At 35.2% G+C, this 18986-nt stretch overlaps 1 protein-coding gene across 4 annotated transcripts; it reads right to left on the bottom strand.

Annotated features, from left to right (window-relative positions):
• Positions 1-2727: 2727 nt before the first annotated feature.
• Positions 2728-18010, bottom strand: LOC124914147 (mitogen-activated protein kinase kinase kinase 1-like). 4 transcript variants are annotated; one of them, XR_007096802.1, is made up of 9 exons: positions 17039-18010; positions 15035-15119; positions 14862-14924; positions 13457-13614; positions 8792-8864; positions 8632-8691; positions 4377-4481; positions 3864-4151; positions 2728-3754 (listed from the first exon to the last, which is right to left on the bottom strand). XR_007096802.1 is itself a non-coding variant. In XM_047454636.1 (8 exons), the coding sequence occupies exons 1-8, from the start codon at positions 17890-17892 to the stop codon at positions 3978-3980; spliced, it is 1572 nt and encodes a 523-aa protein (XP_047310592.1). In that variant the 5' UTR covers positions 17893-18010; the 3' UTR covers positions 2728-3977. The 4 variants fall into 4 exon arrangements, 1 of the variants encoding a protein (XP_047310592.1); XR_007096803.1 differs by having other exon boundaries at positions 2728-3734; XR_007096804.1 differs by having other exon boundaries at positions 2728-3252.
• Between the last annotated feature and the right edge of the window lie 976 nt (positions 18011-18986).

Genomic DNA, 18986 nt, shown 5'->3' with positions numbered 1-18986 from the left:
AAAGTGTCCGGATTGGCGGGTCGAGAGCTGTGGTTAATTTGGATACTTGGGTCGGATTGTGGGTTGACCCGTTTTTAAATTTAAAACGGTTAAAAATAAAATAAAAAATGCTAGAGGTATGTTTCGAACTTGCAACCTAACAAAACAAGTACAACTTTTTAACCAACTAGGCTAGAAAGACTTTATATTTTAATTTCAACACCAAATTTGATAAACGTGGGACGTTTTAATATTAATATAAGTTCAACTTTTTAACTAACTAATCTATATATATATATATATTGATGCTTAATTTTTAAAGTGTCCGGATTGGCGGGTCGAGAGCTGTGGTTAATTTGGATACTTGGGTCGGATTGTGGGTTGACCCGTTTTTAAATTTAAAACGGTTAAAAATAAAATAAAAAATGCTAGAGGTATGATTCGAACTTGCAACCTAACAAAACAAGTATAACTCTTTAACCAACTAGGCTACAAAGACTTTATATTTTAAATTCAACACCAAATTTGATAAACGCGGGACGTTTTAATATTAATATAAGTTCAACTTTTTAACTAACTAATCTATATATATATATAATGATGCTTAATTTTTAAAGTGTCTGGATTGGCGGGTCGAGAGTTGTGGTTAATTTGGATACTTGGGTCGGATTGTGGGTTGACCCGTTTTTAAATTTAAAACGGTTAAAAATAAAATTAAAAATGCTAGAGGTATGTTCCGAACTTGCAACCTAACAAAGACTTTATATTTTAAATTCAACACCAAATTTGATAAACGCAGGACGTTTTAATATTAATATAAGTTCAACTTTTTAACTAACTAATCTATATATATATAATGATGCTTAATTTTTAAAGTGTCTGGATTGGCGGGTCGAGAGCTGTGGTTAATTTGGATACTTGGGTCGGATTGTGGGTTGACCCGTTTTTAAAATTTTAAACGGTTAAAAATAAAATTAAAAATGCTAGAGTTTTATATATATATAATGATGCTTAATTTTTAAAGTGTCCGGATTGGCGGGTCGAGAGCTGTGGTTAATTTGGATACTTGGGTCGGATTGTGGGTTGACCCGTTTTTAAATTTAAAACGGTTAAAAATAAAATAAAAAATGCTAGAGGTATGTTTCGAACTTGCAACCTAACAAAACAAGTACAACTCTTTAACCAACTAGGCTACAAAGAATTTATATTTTAAATTCAACACCAAATTTGATAAACGCGGGACGTTTTAATATTAATATATAAGTTCAACTTTTTAACTAACTAATCTATATATATATATATATATATATATAATGATGCTTAATTTTTAAAGTGTCTGGATTGGCGGGTCGAGAGTTGTGGTTAATTTGGATACTTGGGTCGGATTGTGGGTTGACCCGTTTTTAAATTTAAAACGGTTAAAAATAAAATTAAAAATGCTAGAGGTATGTTCCGAACTTGCAACCTAACAAAGACTTTATATTTTAAATTCAACACCAAATTTGATAAACGCGGGACGTTTTAATATTAATATAAGTTCAACTTTTTAACTAACTAATCTATATATATATATAATGATGCTTAATTTTTAAAGTGTCTGGATTGGCGGGTCGAGAGCTGTGGTTAATTTGGATACTTGGGTCGGATTGTGGGTTGACCCGTTTTTAAATTTAAAACGGTTAAAAATAAAATTAAAAATGCTAGAGGTATGTTCCGAACTTGCAACCTAACAAAACAAGTACAATTCTTTAACCAACTAGGCTACAAAGACTTTATATTTTAAATTCAACACCAAATTTGATAAACGCGGGACCTTTTAATATTAATATAAGTTCAACTTTTTAACTAACTAATCTATATAGGTGTTGAGTAAATGGATACTTGGGTCGGATTGTGGGTTGACCCACCCATAAACTTAAAACGGTTAAAAATAAAATAAAAAATATTATCCGTAATTTTTTTCACGATTTTTATATTAATACTCGTGCAAATGCACGGGAAAAATGCTAGTTTCAGTAATAATTGTTGATTATGTGAAGCCTTGTATAGTCTAACAATTTGTCCTAATTGGAAAAGATTAGATAATCATTATCCTAATAATTTTAGAATTAATTTATATAATAAATTAAGTTTGTTAAGTTATCTATCCACTTGCTTATGTGACACATTCTTTTCTCTAACAATTTGTCCTAATCCGAAAAAAAGATTAAGTCTTTGTAGATAATCCTTATCCTAATAATTTTAGAATTAATTTATATTAATAAATTAAGTTTGTTGAGTCAGCAATCAGCATACTTTTTTCAAACAGGAATTTTTATTTTCTAAAGCTCTTACTGGATTTAATGAATGTCTCAGCTACATATAATGGAAAATGAGATTGAGGTAACCAACAACAAAAATAAAAGTTATGAAAATTTAAGAAAGTACCCACTAAGGCCTCCACCAGCAGATTATTCAATCAATTATTAATGTATTGAATTGAGTTATAGTTATTATTAAGAAAAGGGGTAATGACTATTGGGATCAGGTCTTACTAGCCACCACCATTGAGATTAAACCCTAGTAAAAAGATATTAAAAAAAACTATTCAAGGAACAATGTTTCCATTTAAAATATTTTTTATGTTAGTAAACTTAGAGGAGGAAGAAGAATCCACTAAATAAACAAATTATGATTTTATCTCTGATTAAATTTAATTTCATATAAGAAAAAAACATAGATAGAAAGTGTTTATACATGGAGCCAGGTAAAATTGATTGAATCACTAGATAATTCCCAATAGAATAGTTTCAAAAAACACATTATAATACAAGGCTATGCAAAATAAAAAATAAAATACATTACATCATTCCATAGTACAAAAATTGTGGACAAGATAGACGTATTAAAAAGCCATATGCTTTGCCCTTGGAGAAATTGCTTTGTTTGGCTTGTTCTTCAAACAATTGAGATTGTTCCCACCTTCACATAGAGCTAACATTTAACGCTCCACTTATTTTCCACACCCCCAATTTGGAAACACGATCTCGCTCCTACACCGCAAATGATTTTTTTGATACATGAAAAGCTGGACAACCCGAAAATCATGCCACCTTCAAGCGAATCCCGTCAACGGTCGAATCCGATTATGATGAGATTTGGATAATTTGTAGGAACCGTTTTTTTTTACTAGCCATCATGAAGCGTAATTGGACACTGCCTCTAGTCCGAGGGGCCATCATGAAGCGTAATTGGACTCTGCCTCTAGTCCGAGGGGCCATTCTATCACCACACCTATTTTAGACAAATATGAATCTGGATTTAAGTTGGACTAAGTTCAGATGAACTTCTCAATACAAATCCATATGTTCGGTATGAAAAGTGTTGCTAGCTGAATAAATAGGGAATTATGCCATCTTCAAACCACTCTCGCCAATGATCCAATTGTTCGATTATCATGAAATTTGTAGTTTGTTTGAAGAACGCGGTTTTTTTAAGCCATCATCGAACCCAATTTGACACTGCCTCTATTCAGAAGAGTCGTATTCTATCAATGACGCCTATATTATAGGAGTAGCTGGATGGATCTAGGCTGAACTAAGTTCAGATCAATTTTTCTGATACAAATCCATATGCATTTGGTATGAAAGGTGTAGATTGCTAGATAAACCGGGAATTATGCCACCTTTAAACGATTCTTGCCGATGATCCAATTGTTAGATTATCATGAAGTTTGTGCAGGTTGTTTGTAGAACAAAGATTGTTTTAGCCATCATCTAGCCCAATCAGACACTGCCTTTAGTTAGATAAGCAATTCACCATCTCAGGGTTAGAAAAGAAACCCAAGGATCAACCATACAAGTGGAAATCCATCTATGATCTAACGAAAGAACATGAAGATTTACCTCAAGTTATTAAAATTCACCCCGTAATTTTTGGCTCTTGATGGTTAAAATGGAATGGTCACTATGCACATTGTTGCTCAAAAGACTCCAAAATTGATTTCAACTTGCAAAGCCTTAGAAGGTATTAAGTGGTCTCCTCACAAAAGGATGATTCAAGAGTTGTGAGGCAGTTGGACGAGCATTTGGATTAAGTTGTAGACACTTTAAAATAAAGTCTCGTGCATCTTCAGAAAGAGACTCGGGAACTGATGGTGGAAAGCCCTTAAATATCCTAAATAATGCTTGCATCTGTTGCAGCACAGAATAAAACAGTTATATGTCACCAAAATTATAAGCACAAATACATGATTTTTTAGACTAGGGATTTTTTCCCTGAAGGAGGAAAATACATGCTAATCTATTGGTCGAGGTAGTTGGAAATATTATCTAGAATTTTCTCCAACAAATAAAGCTTAATAATACAAATTAAAACACAGTAATATCTAATAGATATTGGGATGAATTGCCACTTACATGTTCTAATGGAGCATATGGAAACTGACGGGTTAGCATTTCTAATACAGTACAGCCAAGGCTCCATATATCAGCTGCAAGTCCATAACCTTCATTTCTGAGAATCTGAGTGTAAACAAGATATTCAGGAAGAAATAAAGAATGGGAGAAGCAACTGAATCGATAATTTCATAAAAAAAAAAAGTCTGGTACCAATCGAGAATTCCAATATTCTTATGCGAAATTTCTATAGAATAAAATTTGAAACAGCGATGTTTACACTATATATAAAACATAATCCAGGGTTTTAACTAAATAACATAAACTTAGGGAAAAAAATCCTAACTAATCTGTTTTTATCTATTTCATATATTTCATAATCTGTGAGGTTGCTTATAGATTAACATTACCTCCTAGTCTTGTTGTTGTTCTTAATGTTTTTCATGTGTTCAATTTGAGGAAGTACATTCCTAAAGTCAATTATGTAATTCATTATAAAGAAGTACAATTAGCAAAGGATCTATCATATGAAAAGAGACCAAACCCAGATCTGGCCAGACAAACCAGGAAGCTAAAGAATAAGGAGGTGAGTATGGTCAAGGTGATTTGCCACAATAGTTCTATAGAAGAAGCCACCTGGGAAGTAGAACAAGATATGCAGCAGAATTATCCTGAACTGTTCTGTAAGTAATTTCGAGGTCGAAATTTTTATAAGTAGGGTAGAATTGTTATGCCCAAACTCATCTTTTTCTGTATGAAAGGCTAGTAGGGTCAATGGTGCAATTCTGGAATGTTCACCCTTATATATTCACTTATAAGTCATGTTAGGAATAGACTTGTTATTATTATTATTAGGAGCTGAGATATAAAAATTACTGTGTTAATTATATTGTAGGACATTTGGTAGAAGGACCCATGTAGAAGAGGCTCACAATTTATACTTAGGCAATTTTTCATAAAACAGCAAGTTGCAAGTTGAAGGGACCCATGTAGGGGACCCGCCTGAAAAATTAGGATAAGTTTTAATCCTAATTTAATTTTCTCTTTAGTCACTAATTAAACTCACTTGCTTATCATTTAATTGGAACACTTGGCAGCTTAATAACATTCCACCCTAACCACTTGAATGTTGACCAAGTCAGTTGCATGCTTCACACATAGCATGACAGTCATTAGCTCACCTTACCTCCATTACCTTGATTCACTTAGAAATTCAGTTTTCTCTCTCTCTTTAAGCAAGACTTAGGAGTTTTTCTTTAAAGCAAGAGCAAACCCTAGCCAAGATCATCTTCTTTTTCCAGTTTCGAAATTAAGGCAAACCTTTTTTTAAACTCACTCTTAAAGCCACACATAGCTATGTATTTTAAGTATTTTCTGCATAATTTTCATATATGTTTGAAATACATGTTTTTATGGCATAATATGGTTTTATTGACAAACTTGGTTTATAAACAACATGTTTTCTCAAGCATGACAAGGGTCATCATATTTTCCAGAAATGATAGGATTTCCATGATTTGTTAAGTACACTTTAATAAAACAAAAACCCTTAAGTTTTATGCATACATTGACGCATATTATTGATGAATGTGTATTGACGGAAACGAGAGGAGGCTGGCTGACATGAGCTCTAGTCAGTTGATTCCAAATGTACTGGATGATTATTTAAGGGACCAGAGTATTTAGCATTAGCTTTATTTACTGCTGCCCAACCAAAAAACTGTCCAAACAGGTTAAAGGCTTTTAGAGATGGACTCCTAATTGTGTCTTTTCCAAATACGGCTCAAACGAATTTCTTTCCTTCAAGATCAACTCTGAATGGTGTAGGGTCAAATATGGCTCAAGTTGTTACTGTACAGGCCCCATGAACTCATATTTTCTAAACATGTCAATGGTTTTATGGACTGATCATGTCTTTTAAAGTATGAACATTTTATGCATACATCTTTCTTTTTAAAAGCAAAGCATTTCAACAGGTTTTAAAATACTTAATTGCTTGTTAAGTCATTAACCACACTATGTTATGTATGGTGTAGGTACACAGCCCTAACTTTTGTACACTTGAGGAAATGAGGCTTGGAGAGGAGCAAGTTGTTGGAGAGAGTGTGGGAGGAGGGACCGATGCTGCTAGATTTACTTGTCTTTTTGTATAAACACTTGACTTTTATTTTGGATCATTTCTTACTGCCTAAGGGTGCATGTATATAGGACTTGTACATAATCATGTTAGTGGGTTATTTTGTTGTAGCTTCTTGTAGCTGTTATGAAGAAGCATTTATATATATGAAATTTATATATATGAAGTATATCTTTTGAACAGGACAAGTTGTATATGGCTTCAACTAGTGTTCTTAATGATAAATAGATATACAGGTTTGAGCAGTAGTTATTATTATATGAGCAGGGACGTTTCAGTTGGTATCAGAGCAACGGTTCCGAACCTTAGCACTTTCACACATATGCTCCTGCAGATGCACATCCAAGGCCTTCATGTCTGTAAATTGTTTTAAAATGATGTTTTGCATGACATGAAATAGTTTTTATAGTGATTGGAACTAATGTTTTTCATGAAACCATTTTTTTCATAAACACTAGTAGTACTACCCTTATGATCGAATTTCGGGGACGAAATTCTTTATAAGGGGGTAGTTTGTCACATCCCAAAATCAACTTTTCTAGACCGAGGAATATGCGGTCTTGACAGAGATCTATGACCGTGGATGATGGCACCTAGGACCGAGTGGTCCGACCGATGATTTCGTAAACAAGGAATTATCAGGCAAGTACTCTTTTCTACCGATTTATAAACCCACACAGTGCTATTTATTCATGTATTTTATATAAAACGATGCATATGGTTTTAAAGAATGTTTTCAATGCATATCCATGATTTCTAAAAAATGATGATTTTATAAAGGGATATAGATTCAATGGAATTGACGGATATAGAGGAGGATGGCTATCGGCATGAGCTCTGGTAGTCTGATTCCAAAATATTGCTGTCGGAATTGACGAATGGATGCCTTCCCTGGAGGATCAGCTCTCCAAGCTAAGGATCCGAATATGGCTCAGATATAATTGTACATGATGATATTCCCTTAAAAACACTCATGAATGCAATGTCTTAAAATGTCTTCTTATATAATGTTTGTTGGGTCTCTAGACTCACTATGCTTGTGTGGTGTAAGAACTCAGCCGCACAGATTTCATATCAGGTGAAGGAAGATTTGGAGTGGAGCATGGTGCCGGAGATGTGTGTGGGAGGAGGGACCGAGACCGTAAGACCGACTTTTATATCAACATTTTCAATAATCGTGTCCAATAGGCACCCTAGAGTTTCCGCATTTATATTCGAAATCACGTTGATTTAGGTGCATAAAAGTAGGAAAGTATGGCGTAACAATTCTAATACTTGATATACCTCAAACAATATGGAGTGATCTCCATGAACTTCATTGAAGTGCTTCCTAAGTCTGTGGTAGTCAATCGATTATCCAAATGGCACATTTAAGGAGCATAAGACACCCATGTTCAGCGGCAACCATTTTCAAGCTCCATGGTATGTGTCATGAGTAATTATTCTATAAAGCATGGCTTATGTAATAGTTAGGCCCACTAAGAGTAGTATGTAACGGGTAAAATTAGGGTCAAGATTATTATGATGAATGAACATGAAGAGTGTAAAACTCATGTCGGCTACGGAGGATTTTTCCAAGTCAGTATGCCAATTTCGATAGTTATTTTTAAAACGGTTACTAAGGTGGCTATTCAGCTCCATACTAAGTTAACAACATACTATAAACAAGCTTCCGGATGTTAGAAGCAGATTATGTTATGATTAGTATTTGTTTTTCTCTCCTCATCTCATTCTTCTTCACTTCAATTTTTAGTTTGTCAACTAAGATTTGTCTTCTCTTCTCATACAGGTAGAATTCTAGTTACATTCTCTTCTCATCCAACACAGCCCTAACTCGATTGAGAGAAGCCTATTTCCAAGTACATTAGTATGCTCTTTTATATACATCTCAATCTACATTTTATGGAATCGGAGAAATTTAATAGAATCAAATAAAATACTAATCCAATATCCCTTTATTTTCTTCTAGGATACCTTGATCAATAGAATTTTCCAAATTTTTACAGAGATTCTACAAAATCTAAACAAGCTAATATACATCTCACATCAGTATCAAAATATCATTTCATGGTTATATGTGCATGTGTAGTGATGTCATTAATGTCAATGGGGAAATTCAAAGATAGTTTCTAGGCTAACCTCTGGGGCCATCCAAAATGCAGTCCCTTGGCAGGATTTTAAATCATTCAACTTCGTAGCCTGCAATGAAGGGGATAAACACCACAAGCTCAGGACAAGTAAATGGAAGAAGATCAATTATTAAACGTAGGATATTCTAGCCAGGACAGAGTATAAGAACCTTTGCTAAACCAAAATCTGCAAGTTTAACAGAACCATACGAGTCAACCAATAAATTCGCACATTTGATGTCCCTGAAAAGAGAGGAAAGGAGAAACAAGATCTCAGAACTTATTTTGCCTGTGAGGACTACACAATGTTAACATGTTTAGTTGTTTAGGTGGTTGACTGGGAAGGCCCAAGAGGACTTGTCGAGATAAATAACTGTTCCTAACTATTTAAGAACATAGGAATGTTCTACCAGTTCAGTATCATAACAAAAGCAATGTAGATCCCAATAAACTAAATCATCAATTACTGCCAAGTCGATCAAGAGAGACCTAAAGTGTGCTAAAATAATATCTTTCAACAAAACCATTTATTCTAATCTGATTAAAATATGATTCGTTAAAGAAAAGAAGGATGTATCAGCAAACTCACAAGGCAGCAACCACAAGTCCTCAAATAAAATATAAATACGAACAATAAGGATTACCTAGAAAGCATATAAATAAACCATGTTTCTGTCAAAATAATCCTGCACCGAGAAGGGCCGAAGAAAACTCAGGAGCCTCCACTTCACCCAGGTGGACGCACGACTTCTGGTTGCCTGGACAAGAAAACCGCGAACTAGATACTGCAAGCTGGGTCAATTCAAAGATAACTCTAAGCTTGCGGCGTAGGCTGGTACCAATTGTAGAGGAGCCTTTTGCGGTCTGAAGTACGATAATGACCTCTCTTTCAGGCTCATTATTCTACTCGACGGTGAATGCTCCTTCTCTAACATAGTTCGGAGGGCTTAAAGACTCAAGTGATCGGAAACCTGTTCATCTTTGTTTGGATCCGGATCGCGGGTCTGCCTGTTCATCTTTGAAACCAAGAGACTATCAAAGATCAGAAATGTTTGTGGCGGTCTCATTGAAATCGACAAACAGACTGAAGCAAAATCCAACCTCCAATGGGAAAGAATCAGAATTTGCGGCTCAGGTTCTACTGTTCCGGTGAGGATTCCCATCGAGGACAGAGGTCTGATCTGACATTCCGATATGGTTGGAGGCTGGTCCGGCGGTGTCTTTGCGAAATCCCGGGCCCTCTATGGGGACCTCCAGCTCACCATCCACGTTTCCTAGGGACTGTAACACCCCTACAAATCCCCGTTTCCCAGAGATGTGGAAGCTCAAAACTTTTCTGCTCTTCAGTTCCCCTATCCCACCAGCCCCCAGTTCCGTACCATTACAAAAGGAGACAAAACACCCGTCCCCTTTAATCCTTAAAAATAATTAACCACTTAACACACTCAAACACATCTCACCAACCTTTCTATTATCATCTGAACCCTTTCTTCCTATCCCATACTAGCTCCCCTTTTTTCCAACCCTCTCCCCCACACCAGCCAAATCAATTTTCTCAACCCATCCTTCCAAATCAGATTACCCAGTCCACTCATTACTCTCCCTAACAATAGACTATCCAACCCACTTTATCCCACAAACCCATATATCAAACCCCATTTCTCTAACCCCAAATCTTTGACCCCCAACCTGATCTTTCTTCCCAAACTCTACTACCACATTACATTCCTTTACACCTTAGTAACAGAAACAGCGGCCAAATGTCGAGAATATACAGATTTCTTTTTAACTCGGACTGGGATAGGTAATTCCTCCCAAACAACAGATTTCTTTTTCTTTTTAACTCTGGGAAAGGTTATTCCTCACAAATAGCCAGGACAAGGCGTCTTTCAGATCACAGACCTATCACGCTATCTTGCGGATTTTTTCATCAGTCAAACCCCTCTTTCTAATTCGAGAACGTTCTACTAGATAATACTAATTTCACCTCAGCAGTCAACAACGGGTGGACGACACATAATTTGGTTTCGGGCAGACCCTCATTATTTTGGCCCACAAACAAAAGGATCTTTAAAGTATTTATAAAAGAATGGAGGCATACTAATTTTAGTTCTCTCAAATTGAACATCGAAGCGACTACCAAGGAAATTGACGATATTGAGAGGGCCGATTAACTTCGAGATTTATCGGAAAATGAGGTTATGAATAAGCAAACACTTATGGAAACACTTCGATGATACACTTTGTTTAGCAAACCCTACAAAAGTTAATCTGTTTTGCCTCAAAATGATTCTCATTCTTTTTGAAGCTTGCTCGGGACTCCGTATCAACAAAGACAAATCTAAAATGTTCTTTGTCGGAAACATTCTTAACACCCAAGTGTTGGAAGATATATTGTGCTTTAAAATCGGATCCTTGCAATCTAATTACCTCGAGCTTCCTCTTAGCGCAAAGATTAGAAGTATGGATACTTGGAACCTTATTATTGAAAAGTTTGAACAAAGGTTATCGAAATGCAGGAGGCTCGCCCCTATCAAGAGTACTCTATCAGCTATCCCAACCTATGTGATGTTTATTCTCCACATTCCGGTGGCCACGGCAAAAAGAATGGAGACAATTATGAGTAACTTTCTTTGGAGTAATTCTAGCTCTACACGCGTCTCTCATTTGGTTAATTGGAACAATACTAAGTTGTGTAAGCATGAAGGCAGACTCAGAATCAAGAACCTTATATCCTATAAGTTACCACTCACTCCTTTGTAAGTGGTGGTGGAAATACCATAACGATGATAACAGTTTATGGGCTAAAGCGATTTCATCCAAATACGATATTAGACTTTGAATGGATCCCTTTAGCCAACAGAGTTAACCGTGGTTGTAGGATTTGGGGTAACATTGCAAAACTATGGGGATCCCTCCATCCCCTCCTTCACTTTTCTAATGGAACGACAAAAAATTCTCTTCTGGGCTGACCCGTGGCATCCTAGCAGAACCCTTTCAGTTGTTTTTTCCGATCTCTATGAAGTTTCTAACAAAAAGGGGGCCACAATTGCAGAGGTTCACCGGTTCATCGATCGTTTGGTCACCCACTTTCAACCACATGCTCTCCACTGTTGAGGCTGCAAAGTTATCGATACCACAATCTCTACAGAGTGGGACAGTTTCTCCTTGAAGGGATCCCTAATTCACAGTCAAGTTACATTTATAACGCCTCTATTCCCAAGGGAGTTGATGAGCACTATCCTTGGAAGGAGCTTTGGAGGCCAAAGATTCCCACCAAAATTTCTTGTTTTGCATGGGAGACTATACACGGAGATATTATGACTCAACAAACTTAAAAGAAAAGGTTTTTCCCTTGCTAACAGATGCAGTCTCTGTCTTCAAGCCGAAGAAACGACAAATCATAGTCTCCATCATTGTCCCATGGCCTCTTCAATTTGGGCCCTTCTTCAGAATGTTATCAATCATCCATGGCCCATGCATCCTAATATTAACATTAGAGACTTTGGGAGAAAATGGATCTCGAGATGCTCGAGAGGGGTTATTAACAATGAATGAAAGTGCATCCCACTTAGTATGTGGTAGATATTATGGAAATAACTAAATAGGAGAAATCATCAAGGAAAGAATTCGAGGCCGGTAGGATTAAAGGTTTTCTTCTTCATACTTTCGCATCAATCAAGAAGAAGGAGATGTGCACCGTATAGGACTACCTCGAGCTTATCGGAATCTAAATTTTTTGTATTTTTGGTTTTTTCTTTCTTTTCTGTGAACTGTTTACGAACGTTCCTTGTGTTCCACTCTCGATTACAATAAAAGTTGACATTTTTTCAAAAAATATATATATAATCCAATTTAATTACAATAAAAAAAATAATCGCGTGACAAGATTAGCCAAAGAACTCTCCAAGAACAGAGGCCAGATTAATGCCCTGTCTTCTTCTATCTCTCTGTTTTTAATCTATCTCCAGTTTGTATTCTGTTTTGGTATCAGAGCTTCATTAACAAGGTTGAGAGCTTAACTAAGCACGCAAACTTAGGCCCAATCTCAGCTCAATATAAATCCCATGCCTAAAGATGGGATCCAGACTAGCTTGAACAAGCTGTTACGAGAGGATTTTAGGGTTAGGTTTCCTAACCCTTAATAAGTCGACGGATTATTAACGAAGTCGGCAGGTTCGGTAATTTCGTTGTTAATAAGCTGTATTCACACAGCAGGTTTTTTAGTCTGGAATAAGCTGTTACACAGCATATGAAAGGTCTTGTAGCAGTTGAGTAATTGCATTAGTTATAACAGAAGGACAGTAACAGCTGGCCTTGCTAGCTGGCAAAGGCAGTTAGAGAGTCTTGTAAATTGGTGAATGATTCTGCCTTAAATACTTGCTGAACTGGAATAGAAATCACTACTGATGAATTGACTCTTCAGGTAATCCTGATTAACTCTTCCTATTCTCATTCTGCATCTCTTCTAATCTCTTCTTCTAATTCAATCTCTTCTTCCTATCAATTGATGCAATTATTCTCATTCTCTACTCCTCTAATCTCACATCTTATTGGCAGTTACTAAGGTATTGTCAACCCTAGATTACATATTGTATACGTATAGTTCTCATAATATCACAAGCCTTCATAAAACCAAATTCCTAGCTACTTGTGTGCCACTCAGTTTATTAGCAACCTATGATATCATGTAAGGTGAACAGAGGAATCATTAATCATGCACATAGAATAGGTTGCAACTAGAAGAAATATTTGACGTAATAAAACTAAAAGTTTAGAATCTAGTATAGTATGACATTCTATACTCAATATCACATGATAGGTTTTGTTTGTACCTGTGGACCACATTTCGTTCATGCAGATAAGTCAAGCCATGCAGGATCTGCCTTGTATATGCACAGATCTGGGAGACGCGGAGATCATATTTCTGATAGAGGCTTAAAAGGGACCCTTTATTCACAAGCTCAAGAAATATATATAGATTTATTTCATCCTGCAATGGCCATTGAATAGAAAAAATAATGTTGCATACTTATTTGCATGACAACACAAATAAACAACTTAAATATGATCTTGGAAGACAAATGATGTTCAAAGAATAAGAAGCTAGGAGAGATATAGAGAAATTGTTGAGGATCAACTCAATCTGGAGAGACAATCTTAAATACTTAATTAGTGGGAAAATTAATTTCAATATGGGCAATGTATGCATGAACACATAAAGCACAATTACCAGTGAGCTTCCTTAATAAGGTGTGCAAAATAAGTCATCCGTTAAAATCAATGTCCCTCTCCCTCTCCATAATTTTGTTAACATCATTGTGTCTTAACTACGATTAATCTTTTTTTGGAAAATCTCTGTTTAAGTGACAAACCCGTTAAATCTCTATTTAAAGTTAAATTGTGTTACAGTTTGAAATCCATCAAAATTTTATTTCAATCAGATGCCCTTAGTAAGTGAACAAAATTCATCCTGGTAAAGGTAAAAATATAGTCCAAGTATAATTTGAGCTTATAGACCAAAAATAGTTGATTTTTCATAAACACAGAAGGCAAGATGAAAATTTGTACATTGTGTGGGAAGGAATGATCATCTTCATTGCACTGGGGCATGCAGCTGCCTATGGACGTCTACAAATACATGATGTATTCAGTTTTGTAAACTTCAAAAGTTGAAACCTTAAACATGTTATAAAGTGTGCTGCATTAAGGTTACAAATCATCAGTTTGTGATTGTGCATATTTTACAAGCGATTAGAGAGGCCCACAAAGGAAATTATTGATTGACAAAGGAGTTAACTAACGATGGGCAGAAAATGGTGGATTGTCGTTTAGCATATTTGATGGAGTTCATAGTCGGATTGTTTATATGAGCAGCAATATTCAACTTGAATTTGAAATTATTATTTGGTAGCTACATTACAAATTGTGTTCGCAAAAAAGAATTTGTATGATTATATATACTGAATTCTATTTAATCATTATTTGACGTGTCAAATCATTTGATATCAATAGTTGGATAAAATTTACCTTTTTGAGAAGCACACAAATTTGATAATTAGTTCTACAAATTTCAAACTTCAGACTAAAAAAAATGAGTTGGCATTCTAAAAATAATATAGATTAACAGGACAGAGTAACTGAAAGAATCCTTGAAGCTGAGATATCCATCTGCCCCAATTTTCAAACCAGATAAAGAATGGATAAGGAGAACTATGTCAAGTAGAATGGAAGTTGTACCTTATAGGTTCCATAGTATAGTACAATATTATCATGCTCAAGTGTGCTCAGAAGAGCAATTTCCTGGAGCAGAGGCAAAAAAAAAGAATAAAGGAAAATCAACCGTTTGAAGGACCATACAGAGGAAACAAGTAAAGTGTGTGACCAAAAATGCAGAGCAATGAGTTGTAAACCTGTTCAAGTTGGTAAAGACTTTGTCTTCCTAGTTCACCTTGATCCAGCAAGGAAACTTCCTTTACCGCAAAAAAGAACCCCTCACTGCAGGAAAGAAATTGGAGAAGCAAGTTTAAAGTCTTCTGTCATGTCCACAATAAAGCAAGTTCAAGCATAATTATGAGAACTAACATGTCAGTAACTCGGAATTTCAATTTTATTTTATATTCTATTTCAGTTTTACAAGGTATTATTTTTTCAGATATGGCACATAAATGAAGTGATAACAGTAGTCCCTTTTATCATGTATTACTTTGACAAACTTGTGCAATATGGGGACATGTAGTATAAATGAATCAGTAATGAGCACCAAGTAGTCCAGTACAATCATTTGAAAATCAACGTTCCAACAACTGGGCAATTTTCTTTTTGTAAGAAAGAAACAAACTTATTGTTGTGATGTACTAAGGGTCAGCATATTATGATTCAACCAAGCAAATCAGAATCACGTCAAATGAAAGCAGCTTCAGTGTAGTGCCCTTTTACATGATCCATGTTCAGTGTTTGCATCTAAGCATCTAAGCATCTAATTCAATTTGACATAAAAATCTCATGTGTGCCTAGGTCATCTACAATAGCCACATCTACAATTTAATGCATTTAAATGTAAGTAGTCTGACAATATTTCTCAAAAGAGGGTTCTTGAAAAAGAAAATATATTCTTATTTGTGCAAATGTTCAGAACAAACAATAGAATAAAAGGATTTTATTTCGTACAGCTTGTAAGCCCAAACAAAAGGATGTGTAATCAACAAGTATTGAACTCATGACAAATATGTCTTTAAGCGAAGGCATTTTTTCAGCTTTCTTGCAGTGTGAGATATGAAGTACCTGAAGTAAATATAGCTTCTTTAAAGTGTTACTCATAATTGGAATTGAAATTGAAATGCCAAATTCAATTCCAATTTTTTTTATAATTGGACATCAAATCATATGTTTTGAAAATCTAGTAGAAGTGTAGTTCTGATGAAGAATGGTGTTGAGATGGAAGAAAATGTATAGGTTTTGAATTCCAATTTTACCCAACTCTAAAATAAACAATGCCCAAATTCAAATTCCAATCGAATTCTGACACAAACCAATCTCCTCATTGGTATAGAGAAGTGAGCAAAACATAGAACTCAAAGGAACTAAAAAACAGTTCAGTTAAACTAGAATATAGAAGCACATAAGGTAAAGAATATGTCAAAACAATATAAACCATATTTTTTGCTAGGGGGACAGGGTGGGATTACCACAAACTCTAGATTCCTTTTAGAGAATATAGGATAATTTCATGCTCTCAATTTCATAATTTTAGCATTCCAAATGGACCACATAGCCACTAACTAATTGAGCTGTGGCTCTCTCCTGGACGCATGTGTTTGAATATACATCATTTTATTCAACTAATTTTTCCAGGTTAAGTCCAACAATGCCTTTTCAACACCCTTTCTGTGTACTTTAACAAACAGATCTGAATCAATCCAACAAAAGTATGTGGTTTGAGTACAAAGTAAATATTATCGTTGAGTTTTTTATCAACCCTTTCGTCACATTTCTAATACCACTACAAAAGGAAGGACTATGTTTGTAATACTCCTATCATACAGAATTGGATTTTCAATAAAAATCTTGTCTTTCAATCATCATCTTAATGGAAATGTTTATTTTAAGCAAAAGACATTCTACTTCTTTCAATTTCTTCTCAAATTATGCTTCTTACATTACCTCAAGATATATTGGTGGTTTTCTATATATGTCTCAGCTGTAAACATCCAAATCAAACATACTAACTCAAAGATCTTGTGGATATTTTTATTCAAACTTTAGATCTCTATTTAAAGGCTAAGGCACCAATGGAAAAAAAAAAAAAAAAAAAACTATGAAAGAAGAGAGGGTATGGGCACTGGCACACATGCAAAACCTAAAATAAGATATGTGACACATGTACAAAAAGAAAACAAAAAATGTGTAGCACTAACTCAGAAATGGCTTCATAAACAGAGCCGAATGACCCACGTCCAAGAAGGTCACCCTTCTGCCAAGAAGTGATAGTGGGTCTGAATCTTCCATTGGGAGATATGTTCAATGTGCGCTCTGTAGTAGCACTAGAAGAATCGTCTTCATTTGAAGTAGTAGTAAATGAACATGACCGAGATAGAAAAGACGTCTCCCCAAACATCAAACTATTCACTTCTTTCCGCTTCGATACATCCACAAGGCCTCCTCCATCACCGTCCGAATTCAACTCTCTCTCCGAATAAGAAGCATTAAAAGGCGCAAAAGAATTCACTAAGTCCCAGTTTGAGCACGTATCATCCATCACCGGCAGTGAAATCGCCGGCGGAGGAGAGAGAAAAGGTGGACGAACACACTTAGTGCCTCCTTCTGAGCTACCATGACCAGAAATTGAAGAAGCGGGCACTAATCGATTCCCAATTAATTCAGTGGTACGAACAATTGCAACAGTTTGATCTAATCTAAGGCTTTCAATTTCCATTACAATATCAGAAGAATCAACCGGTTGTACAGAATCAGAAGAACGATTTTTTCTAGCCTCCCACGCCTCCTCTGGTATCTCAAAATCTTCTGGCCCCGAAAACCCTAATTTCCTGTAAATTTCCTCGAGTTCCCCTACATTCCCTTCAATTCTGAAACTACTCGGCGTCGAATCGAGTAACTGACTCCGTGACCCGTCCGAGAAGGAGTGAGAACTCGTTGCATCGTACTCCATGTTCTTCCTCGCATACATGCGCTCGAGTCTCCTGCCTTTCTTCCTCGACTGGATCTCTTTACGCTTCTCGCTAGAAAGGACGAATCGAGGTAGACGATGCATTGCTACTTACATCCATCCATCCATCCAAGTTTAGCTCAAGAAGCAGAACGGGGAAATGTAGAAACAAAGATTTTTATAGATATTCTCTGTTTATATTAGCTGTAAAGTAGTGTTCTTGCAGCGAAGAAGATGAGAGAGAAAGAGGAGGTATTCGTTGACTAATCGAAGACCAAAAGATGGGTCCGGATATGCTATATGAGACATTAGATGTAATCTCATTCAACTCACATTATTTTCCACAATATTTTTTTTTTTTTTTTTTTTTTTTTTTTTTTTTTTTTTTTTGTGTGTAAATTAAGGTGAGTTGAATTTAACAGCTCATATCATATGAGATAACATATCTTTCCTAAAAGAATGAGCAAAGGTTTTTATTTAGGATTTTTCTAATCAAGACAATAAACAAACATAGACCACATTGGTGAAACTTTAAATAGTAAAAATCAAGATGAATGACTCTTTTTTTAAAAGGTTTTGAAAATTACATGGTCCACAAAGTGGTGCTTTCTCGTCTATGCATATGGGTCAGCTTGAACGAGTTCACTATGCACAAATTCTTCTTAGAATTTATCGAAATCAGTGTTGGAAGCATCCCGGTTAGTGTTTGTAGGATTAGTCATGCTTTCTAACTAGAGTATTTCTAATTCTATCAGTTAATGAGCTTTATCCAATAAACTTTAATTTCTGTCCCTTTATTTTTATTATTTGTATTTGAAAAACTTTTAAAATGAATATATAAATAAAATGATTTCTAATAAAAACAAAATAAAGTAATGAGTTTGAATTTATGGTTTGTTCCGATTCCATTTCTTTTTAATACAACTTCTTTTTAGGTACCATTCCTCGAGCTTTGCCACTCGTCTATAGGTACTATCAATTTTTATTTTTAGATTTAAGACCCATGACATAGACACATGCTTTAGAAACAAAATGATACAAAACTAGACACATTTTAGGTTTGGATTAACTTTAGATACATGTTCTAAGATTTAATAAATAAATAAGATGTAGAATAATATTATTCTCAATAGTCAAAAGTTTAAAATAGAGACAGTAATGTGACAGACACGTGAAATGTAGCGCGGAAGTCCTTTTTC

This window comes from Impatiens glandulifera, chromosome 9 (genome assembly GCF_907164915.1).
Source record: "Impatiens glandulifera chromosome 9, dImpGla2.1, whole genome shotgun sequence".
Classification (NCBI taxonomy): domain Eukaryota; kingdom Viridiplantae; phylum Streptophyta; class Magnoliopsida; order Ericales; family Balsaminaceae; genus Impatiens; species Impatiens glandulifera.
Note: the sequence above shows the minus strand (reverse complement) of the source record. Positions and strands in the feature narration are given on the sequence as shown.

Bases quoted from the DNA above. Each gene is read 5' to 3' on its own strand.
- LOC124914147 (XM_047454636.1), bottom strand. From the start codon at position 17,892: ATGCATCGTCTACCTCGATTCGTCCTTTCTAGCGAGAAGCGTAAAGAG. The intron at 8,865-13,456 runs GTACAAACAAAA...CTCTCTTTTCAG, and splicing joins GAACGAAATGTGGTCCACAG to GGACATCAAATGTGCGAATT. The intron at 8,692-8,791 runs GTTCTTATACTC...CCTTCATTGCAG, and splicing joins CAGATTTTGGTTTAGCAAAG to GCTACGAAGTTGAATGATTT.